The 10,238-nt window shown below is 44.8% G+C and overlaps 1 protein-coding gene across 1 annotated transcript; it reads right to left on the bottom strand.

Moving 5' to 3' along the window:
• Window positions 280-9,235, bottom strand: LOC109230308. The gene is made up of 3 exons (XM_019395820.1): window positions 8,731-9,235; window positions 8,533-8,640; window positions 280-398 (listed from the first exon to the last, which is right to left on the bottom strand). Exons 1-3 carry the CDS (start codon window positions 9,233-9,235, stop codon window positions 280-282), a joined length of 732 nt encoding a protein of 243 aa, XP_019251365.1.

Genomic DNA, 10,238 nt, shown 5'->3' with positions numbered 1-10,238 from the left:
AACCTTGTGCATGCTTATATATGCATATATATGCTATTTTGAAGGTATTTACGCATACTAAATTATATAGGGAAAAATTGGGTATCAACAGCTGCCCCTCTTTACTCGGGAATGATGAAAGAGTTTTCGGGTAAAGAAATGATGGCCAATTTTGACCGGATGGGATGCTTTGACAGACAGAGGCTGAGCTCCGGTTTCCGAGTTGCCTACATATCCCTGGTTTTACAGGAATCAGGCCATGTGTAGTTCTGGATTCACCTGCGGAGTATGCCGATAAAATCATTGTAAGAACGGACACGAGATGCGGAAGCAGCTACGATGAGCGGTTAAGGCTCGGGACGGCTGGAGGAGCTGGAGCAGGATTGCTCCTGCTTGGATGGCGGTTGTTTGCTGGCTACCTGCAGATAAAAGATGCTACAAACGTATTTGCGAAAATTTAAACATGATGCAGATTCCCTTTTGGACCATGAAGGTTGTCTTCGGACGGTTAAGGATGACGTCCTTGGACCATGACGTCCTGGGCCATGAATTGTTTAATGAGGGATTCGAAGGCCATGAAATGATGTTCTCGGGCCATGAAAATGGTGCCTCCGAACCATGACGCCTTTGAATAATGATATGCAAATTCGGGGGATCCTCAGGCCATGGCATGGTGTCTTCCGGCTATGAGGATGGTGCCTTTACACTATGACGCCTTTGGATAGATTGGCGATGTTTTAGCCCATGATATGCAATAATATGAGGTAATGAGACAAGGTTTAATCTTGCGAAGTAAATGGCAGAACTTAACCCGATTGAAAAACAGGTAGATAGTAATAGAAAATAGAGCAATATTGATACAAAGAGGGACAGTGCTTAGTCCCGTGCAAGTGGGGAGGCAGGGATTAGCCTTATGCAAAATGGAGGCCGAGCTTAGCCTCATGCAAACGTGGAGTCAGGGTTTAGACTCATGTAGGTATGGAGGCAAGGATCAGGCTCATGCAAATATGGAGTCAAGGATTAGACTCATGAAAGGAGAAGGCAGTGCTTAGCCTTATGCAAAATGGAGGTAGAGCTTAACCTAATGCAAGCTTGGGGACAGGGCTTAGTCCCATGCAAATGGAAGGCAGAGCTTAGCCTTATGCAGAATGGAGTCAGGGCTTAGACTCAAGCAAGTATGGAGTCAAGGATTAGACTCGTGCATATATGGTGTCAGAGATTAGACTCATGCAAATATGGAGTCAGAGATTAGACTCATGCAAATATGGAGTCAGAGATTAGACTCATGCAACTATGGAGTCAGAGATTAGACTCGTGCAAATGTGGAGTCAGGGCTTAGACTCGTGCAAATATGGAGTCAGAGATTAGACTCGTGCAAATGTGGAGTAAGGGCTTAGACTCGTGCAAATATGGAGTCAGAGATTAGACTCATGCAAATATGAGTCAGAGATTAGACTCACGCAAATGTGGAGTCAAAGATTAGACTCATGCAAATGTGGAGTTAGAGATTAGACTCATGCAAATGTGGAGTCAGGGATTAGACTCATGCAAAGAGAGAATAGCAGATAAGGGTAGAGTATGTCTTAGCTAGGATATATTCAATGTCTGATGGCCGGATGGATGGTGAATCTGCTTTGTGTAAACATGCTTCGCTAATGCTACCGCTACGTCAAATGTGCCTGCGCTCAAAGAAAAATCGTAAGTTTATGAGGGGAGGTTTGTTCTTGCTTCGTCTGCCGGCCTTGCTCTGCTCTGTTCTGGAAGCCCCTTTTCGAGTTCCCCTAGGTAGCACCGGACCGTTATGAAAAAATAGAACTTTCGAAAAAAATATGCATTCATTGATAAAAAATAGAATCGTTTTCGAAGCGTATTGATATATCAAGTAATTTTGATGAACTAGTGACTGTGACACATTTCAAAGGCATTGCAGTTTTCTTATATTGGAATTTTGAGGGTCCTCCTCAAAATTCTGCCCCAGTTTGGTAGATGATTTTTAACTGTTTGTGGCTAGCTGACCCTGCTGAATCTTCTTCAGAATTTTGAGAATCCTTCTCAAAATTCTGCCCCAGTTCTTGACTGATTGCTGACTACCTGGCATGTAATGGCGCTGGCTGGACTTGCTCCGGAATTTTGAGGACCCTCCTCAAAATTCTGCCCCAGTTTCTAATTTTGGGGGAAATTAAAATTTTATTATGATATGACCGAACCCATAAAGTTGCCTACGTATCCCCTCTTAAATAGGAATCAGGTCAAGCGTAGTTCAATTACATCAGAAAAGAAATGTGAAATAATCTAGGCATAGTATCTCTTGACTGCGTCTGAATTGATTGGTTTTGGCCAGATTTCTCCGTCCATTTCTGCAAGTATGAGTGCTCCTCCTGTCAGAACCCTGTGAACCATGTACGGACCTTGCCAGTTGGGAGAGAATTTCCCTTTGGCTTCATCTTGATGCGGGAAGATTTTCTTCAATCCAACTGTCCTGGTGCGAACTGTCTCGGTTTGACTCTTTTGTTGAAAGCTCTGGACATTCTGTTCTGATAAAGTTGGCCGTGACATACTGCGTTCATTCTCTTTCCATCGATAAGGGCCAATTGTTCATAGCGGCTCCTTGCCCTTTCCGCATCGTTGAGTTCAGCTTCCTGTATAACTTTTAAAGAAGGAAGCTCTACCTCGGCTGGGATGACAGCCTCGGTACCATAAACCATCATGTAGGGGGTTGCCCCGATTGATTTGCGAACTGTGGTGCGGTACCCTAACAAAGCAAAGGGTAACTTCTCATGCCATTGCTTGTGATTCTCTACCATTTTCCTTAGTATCTTCTTAATGTTTTTGTTGGCGGCTTCTACGGCTCCAATTATCTACGGTCTGTAGGCGGTGGAATTCTTGTGCTTGATTTTGAAAGTTTCGCATATAGCTTTCATCAAATCACTATTGAGGTTGGCGGCATTGTCAGTAATAATGGACTCAGGGACTCCGAACCGGCAGACAATACGATCCTTGACAAAATCTGCGACGACTTTCTTGGCTACAGCTTTGTAAGATGCAGCTTCTACCCATTTTATGAAGTAATCAATGGCTACCAGAATAAACCGGTGTCCGTTCGAAGCAGTGGGCTAAATCGGACCGATACATCTATTCCCCTGGCAGCGAATGGCCAAGGTGAGCTTGTTGCATTGAGCTCGTTTGGCGGCACCTTTATCATGTCGGCATGCACTTGACATTGAAAGCATTTGCGGACATATTGGATACAATCCGTCTCCATGGTCATCCAAAAGTAGCCCGCCCTGAGTATTTTCTTGGCCAGAACAAAACCATTCATGTGCGGGCCACATGTCCCAGCATGCACAACCTCAAGTAGCTTAGAAGCTTCCTTTGCGTCGACACACCTTAGCAAACCCAAATCTGGAGTTCTTCTGTACAAGTTCCCTCCGCTGTGGAAGAAGTGATTTGACAATCTCCGGAGCGTGCATTTCTGAATGTGATTTGCATGCTCCGGCTATTCTCCTTTTGATAAGTACTCCTTGATGTCATGGAACCAAGGCTTTCAATCTGCTTCTTCCTCGACATGAGCATAATATGCTGGCTGATTATGGATCCTCACCGGAATGGGTTCAATATAGTTCTTATCTGGGTGCTGTATCATTGATGACAAAGTGGCTAATGCGTCGGCGAACTCATTCTGAATTTTGGGCACATGTCGGAATTCTATCTTCGTGAACCTCCTTTTCAATTCCTGCACATGGTGCAGATATGGCAATATCTTGGAATTTTTGGTAGCCCATTCTCCTTGTACCTGGTGCACAAGCAAATCCGAATCGCCGATCACCAACAACTCCTGAATGTTCATGTCGACTGCCATGTTGAGCCCTAGTATGCAAGCTTCATATTCCGCCATGTTGCTGGTGCAGGGAAATCTGAGTTTAGCAGATACGGGATAATGTTGACCTGTTTCTGATACCAAAACTTCTCCAATGCCTACTCCTTTGAAATTTGCGGCTCCATCAAAGAACATCCTCAACCGTCATATGCTCGGTAATGTCTTCTCCTACGAATGATACTTCTTCATCAGGAAAATATGTTTTCAAGGGTTCGTATCCTCCTCCCACCAAATTTTCAGCGAGGTGATCTGCCAATGCCTGTCCCTTGACTGCCTTTTGAGTTACATAGACGATGTCGAACTCACTCGGTAGTATCTGCCATTTAGCCAACTTCCCCGTGGGCATGGGCTTCTGAAATATGTACTTCAGAGGATCCATCCTGGATATGAGGTACATAGTGTAGGCATAGAAATAATGCCTCAACTTCTGGGCTGTCCAGGTCAAAGCACAACAAGTGCATTCAAGCAGAGAATACCGTACTTCATAAGGTGTGAATTTTTTACTCAGGTAATATATGGCTTGCTCCTTTCTTCCTGTCTCATCATGTTGTCCTAAAACACATCCAAAGGCTCCATCTAACACGGATAGATAGAGTAGCAAAGGTCGCCCTGGTTCAGGCGGGACCAGAACTGGTGGTGTGGACAGGTATTCCTTGATCTTGTCAAAAGCTTTCTGACAATCCTCGGTCCAACTTGTCTCGGCATCCTTCCTCAACATCTTGAAGATAGGTTCACATATTACGCTGGACTGTGCTACGAATCGACTGATGTAGTTGAGCCGTCCCAAGAAGCTCATCACGTCCTTTTTGCTTTTGGGCGGTGGTAACTCCTGAATGGCTTTGACTTTAGTTGGATCTAGCTCGATCCCTCGGCGATTGACAATGAATCCCAATAACTTTCCTCCAGGAACCCCGAATGCACACTTTGCGGAGTTCAACTTCAAATTGTACCTCCTGAGCCTGTCGAAGAATTTCCTCAAGTCTACTATGTGATCTGCGACCCTCTTGGATTTGATAACGACGTCGTCCACATATACCTCTATTTCTCTATGTATCATATCATGGAAAATGGTTGTCATGGCCCTCATGTAAGTAGCCCCAGCATTCTTCAGACCGAATGACATCATCTTGTAACAGTATACACCCTAAGGCGTAATAAAAGTTGTCTTCTCGGCATCTTCTTCATCCATCCAGATCTGGTGATAACCCGGGAAGCAATCTACAAAGGATTGGAGCTCATGCTTGGCGCAGTTATCGATCAGGATATGTATATTCGGTAGCGGGAAGTCATCTTTGGGACTTGCTCTGTTTAAATCCCGATAATCAACACATACTCGGACCTTTCCGTCTTTCTTCGGAACTGGCACAATGTTAGCTAACCAGGTTGGGTACTCAACCACCCTTAGAACCTTGGCTTTGATCTGCTTGGTAACTTCCTCCTTGATCTTCAGGCTCATGTCTGGATTGAATTTTCTGAGTTTCTGCATAACTGGCGGACACATGGGTTTGGTAGGCAACTTGTGAGCTACTATAGATGTGCTCAAACCGGTCATATCATCATACGACCATGCAAAAATATCCTCATATTCCTTTAGAAAACGGATGTATTCTTCCTTCTCTGTTGGCGACAAGTGAATGCTGACGCCGGTCTCTTTGACGGTCTTGGCGTCTCCAAATTTACTCTTTCCGTTTCGTCCAGGTTGGACTTAGGCTTGTTCTCAAAATTCTCAACTTCCCTGACAATTCCCTCGGGTATCTCATCTTCTTCCTCTGGGTCACTATTCTCATACTGTGTTGCCTCATTACATGTCACAGTCACGGGTTCATCAGGAAAAGTAATAATAACACTGTAGAAGGGAAAAGTATAAAAAATAGTAATGAATAATGATGAAGAATAGATACGTTTAATTAAAACTGAGAAAATCGTTCAAGCAAAAGCTTGGCTCGGTGGATCGAGCATTTATTTAAAACAGAGAAATCTTAAAACAAAATTGCTGAAAAATTTAAATGCCTAGACAGCTATAAATTCTGCCGAGCTACCCAGGGACTCGGCGGGCTCGGGATGGTGTGGCGGTCCAGTTTCTGAGAACAACTCCCTTTGCCACAGTCTGAATGGTGAGGCCTTCCTCCTCCTCCTCAATTATGGCACTGCAGTCCATATCCTCATCTTCTAAGAACAGATCCTTCAGCCCAGCTAGTGCTTCTTCTTCAGTAGTTCCCCATATTGTGTCTGCCTGATGGAAAGCTTGTTCTAAACGGGGTACCGGTTGCTTAATAGGGTAATATGGTCCGCTCCACGGAGGCGACCAATTCCTGTATTCTTGCCATGTGTACTGGTATCCGAGCCCAAAGGTAGTACCATGATTCTTCAGCGGTATTGGTTTGGTGATGCCTTGGAGGTTCTTTCCCAATCCTTTGCCGGGTTCATATCCAGACAATGCTAATATGCTTTCTATCTTGTTACTCCACCACTTGTCTTTTTCGACGGCATTGACCCGTTCGATGTGATGATAGGTTTCCCCTCCTAGCCTTCTTCTATGTCCAATGGCCGGAATGGTTTGACTGGTGTAGATGGGGTTACTCCCGTCTCCATGAATGATTACCTCCTGACGGTTCCATTCGAATTTTATGGCTTGATGTAGTGTAGAGGGCACAGCTCCAGCAGCGTGGATCCACGGGCGGCCCAACAAAAGATTATATGAGGCTGGTATGCCAAGCACTTGGAACTCAACGTCGAACTAAGTTGGTCCCATCTGCAGACAAAGGTTGATTTCCCCGATCGTGGACCTCTGGGACCCATCAAAAGCCTTCACATTCATGCTTCCGGTCTGTATTTCATGGAAACCTTTATCCAACATTTTCAGGGTTTCCAGTGGACAAATATTCAGACTAGAACCTCCATCAACCAGGACCCTGGCAATGAACTTGTCTTCAAATTGTACCGTGATATGCAATGCTCGATTATGATTCCGTCCCTCGGGTGGCAGCTCATCTTCGTGGAAGATAATCTTATGGCTTTCTAGTACTTGTCCGACCATGTTGTCCATTTCTCCACCGGTGATGTTACTAGGTACGTAGGCCTCGCTCAACACTTTCATTAAGGCATTCTTGTGTTACTCAGAGTTATGCAATAGTGACAGGATAGATATCTGAGCAGGGACTTTGTTCAGGTGATCAACAATAGAGTACTCTTTCGCCTGTACTTTTCTGCACAGGTCATCTGGCCCAGTCTCAATAATATTGCCTAGCAGTGGCTTCCTTACTTGAACCTCCTAGGTGTTCAGGCGTATAGACTTTTCCGGTCCTAGTCATTCCCTGTGCTTTTGAGCTGAATCGGGGTGTGGTTGATACTGTCACAGTGAAGGGTGTGACCACTTCTACTTCGAATGGAGTGGGGGTGGCTGCGGGCGGAGCCACTTCTACCTCAAACAGATCTGATGTAGTTACCTCAACCTCGATCGGTGCCTGAGTTAGAACCACGATAGAAGTGAGTGTGACTGCGACCTTAGGGTCATCGGCTTCCCGAATATGCCCGATCGACCCTTCAGGGTCCCATTCTTCATTTGTTTCTATCACATGTATACCATCACTTCTGTGATCAGGGAGAGGATTGTTGCGGACATTAGGTGAGGCCTCCTTTGCTTGTATGACCTTATTGTCAATTAACGTTTGGATCTTATCCTTCAATGTCCGGCACTCAGCTGTGGTGTGCCCTTTTATACCGGAATGGTACGCACAAGTCTTGTTCGGATTGACCCACTGGGATGTGTTTTCTAACGCCACAGCGGGAATAGGAGTCACATAACTGGCGGCTTTTGACCTTTCATATAATTGGTCAATGGGTTTGGCAATGGCAGTATACTGTTTGGGTGGCTTGCGGTCAAAGTTTGGTCGTGGTCTTGGATAATTTTGACGAGCTGGTGGTGATTGGAAGTGGGATGGTTGGGAGTTATACGTGTGATGGACAGAGGCTGGTTGGGAGTATTTGGGGGATGAAGGTTGATATGTGGGCGGTGGTGCTTGGTACGTGGGTGGAGGTGTTTGGTATACGGGCGGAGGTGTTTGGTATGTAGGTGGAGGTGTTTGGTATGTGGGTGGAGGTGTTTGATAGACAAGCGAAGATTTTGGGCCCTGGGCTACCATTACTGCCCCAACATCCCTCTTCTTCGATATGCCACCTGACTGTAGTGCTTTATTTGTGGCTTGCAAAGCCTCGAAGTTTGTTACCATTCCGCTCTTGATCCCTTCTTCAATCCTTTCTCCGAGCTTGATGATGTCAGAGAATTTGCAATTTTCGATAACCTTCAGCCTCTCATAATATTACGGGTCCTGTTCCCTGATGAAGAATTTGTTCATCTGTTCTTCATCCAAAGCGGGCCTGACTTTGGCGGCTTCCGAACTCCAGCGGGTAGCATATTCACGAAAGTTCTAAGTGGGTTTCTTCTTGAGATTCTGAATGTAGAAGACATTAGGTGCATTCTCTGTGTTGAACCTGAACCGGTCTATAAAATCTGACGCCATGCTTACCCAATTTGACCACTTTTTGGGATTTTGGCTGATATACCAAGACAACGCATCCCCAGTAAGGCTCCTCATAAAGACTTCTTTTGGATCTTTTCATCTTTCCCGACCCGACAAGTTTGTCACAATAAGTTCTGAGATGAACCCTGAGATCACCTGTACCATCGAACATTTCGAACTTGGGAGGCTTGTATCCTTCTGGCAATTCCACATCGGGCTGTATGCACAGATCCTCATAGTTTAAACCCTCTATTCCTCTATCGCCTTCAACACCCTAAACTCGACTTGTTAACTTTTTAAGCTCTTCAGCCATGTTCTTAATGAGCAGGTCCTTTTCAGTGGTTTCTGGTGTACAGGAAATTGGTTGGGTAGAATGCGGTATAGTTTCCACATATATGGGGTTGCTCTGATGGATGCCAGAAACTTGGGTATAGTGGTGGTCATTGGTGGAGTTTTGTGGATCAGGAACAAATGGTGGTGTATTTTGGGGAGTGGGGTAAGTGGTGACTGGCGGGTACTGAACTGGTTGGTGATATTGTTGTGGTAGTGTTGGTACTAGCAGTAGATTGATGTTTTGGGGTGGAGTTGCATATTGATTTGGTGCGGTAGGATTTTGTGGCTGTTGGCTTTGTGTGTTTTTGGGAGGTGTTGGGTTCTTTGCGTTCTGTTGGTGGATATCAGGGACATTGAGGGTTAGCGACAAATTTGCCAAATTGTGGACCTGCTCAAGTTCTCCTTGTAGTTCTAGTATCCTTTGTTCTAGTCTTAGAACCAGGTCATTCGGGGCCGGAGTACTGCGGCCGTCGGAAGTCTCCGCATTCTCAACATTTTCCTTTCGGATTCCACTTAAATCGTCCATCTTTTCTTTCCCTCTGTTTTTTGTGTTGCTTGGAGGAGGAGGAGGTGGAGGGCCTCTGGATCTGGTGTGATATGCTGATGAGGCCAGTCTGATGAACCAACCTAAGGGGATGAGAATAATAATAAAAAAAAGCAAAAACAAAAGGTGACAAGTTAGTGATGATCCTGAAATGTTTGCAGTATTTAAACACATATTGCAAAATATAAATTCGTACTAATTTGGGAGCCTCGTTGTGCCCGAGGTAGGCCTAGCGACAAATAAATTTGGAGAACTTCAAATGCCAATAAATACCTCATTTCATAATATAAGAATAGACGAATCCCAAAACGATACTGAAATAATGATAAAATGAGTTACTATTGGCACTTGGCCTTATTACATCTAGAAAAAGCAAAAATAAATCTATTTGGTCTCAGAAGGACCTTCCTCAGGTTGAATGTTCTCGTTGTTCAAATCCTCCAGCTCGCGTAAGTTCATCAGTAATAACGTCTTTGCTAGATGTCCTCCTTCGTTTCCCTCAGCATTCTGGCAGTCGGTGACTCTCTTCCTCACTTTTCCTTCCAATTCCAGCAGACTGTATTCCAAATATTCCAACTTTTCGCTAGATTCGAAGGCCCTTTCTTTCCATTCATTGATTTGGTCATTTGATGGAAGATTCTTCCACCAGTTTAGCAAGAGTGAGGGTGTGCTAACCATACCGAAGCTGGGGACCTCGTACCTCATTTCCTACAAAACAAAGGGTTAGACCTTACCCCCACCACACTCGACTATTTATACATTTATGATCAGCATATCGGCATTTAGTTCTCCAAATTAATGCACAGAACGTGGTTGCGTCCCTTGGGATTATGGAAAACCCGATGGACTTTGGATAAGGCTTATATTAAAGGATCATTACGTGGACAACATAACTGATCCGACTAGGTTTGACCACGATGCATGCACAATTTAAACAGAGTAAGGTTTCTATGGGGTTTTATACCGATACCCTCAAGCGGACAAC

The sequence above is a fragment of the Nicotiana attenuata genome, chromosome 7, assembly GCF_001879085.1.
Source record: "Nicotiana attenuata strain UT chromosome 7, NIATTr2, whole genome shotgun sequence".
NCBI lineage: Eukaryota > Viridiplantae > Streptophyta > Magnoliopsida > Solanales > Solanaceae > Nicotiana > Nicotiana attenuata.
The sequence above is the reverse complement of the archived record's forward strand: the minus strand, read 5'-3'. Positions and strand labels throughout refer to the sequence as shown.

Bases quoted from the DNA above. Each gene is read 5' to 3' on its own strand.
- LOC109230308 (XM_019395820.1), bottom strand. From the start codon at position 9,235: ATGGACGATTTAAGTGGAATCCGAAAGGAAAATGTTGAGAATGCGGAG. The intron at 8,641-8,730 runs GTACACCAGAAA...AGGGTGTTGAAG, and splicing joins TTCTACCCAACCAATTTCCT to GCGATAGAGGAATAGAGGGT. The intron at 399-8,532 runs GTGATCTCAGGG...TTTTATCTGCAG, and splicing joins CGAAATGTTCGATGGTACAG to GTAGCCAGCAAACAACCGCC.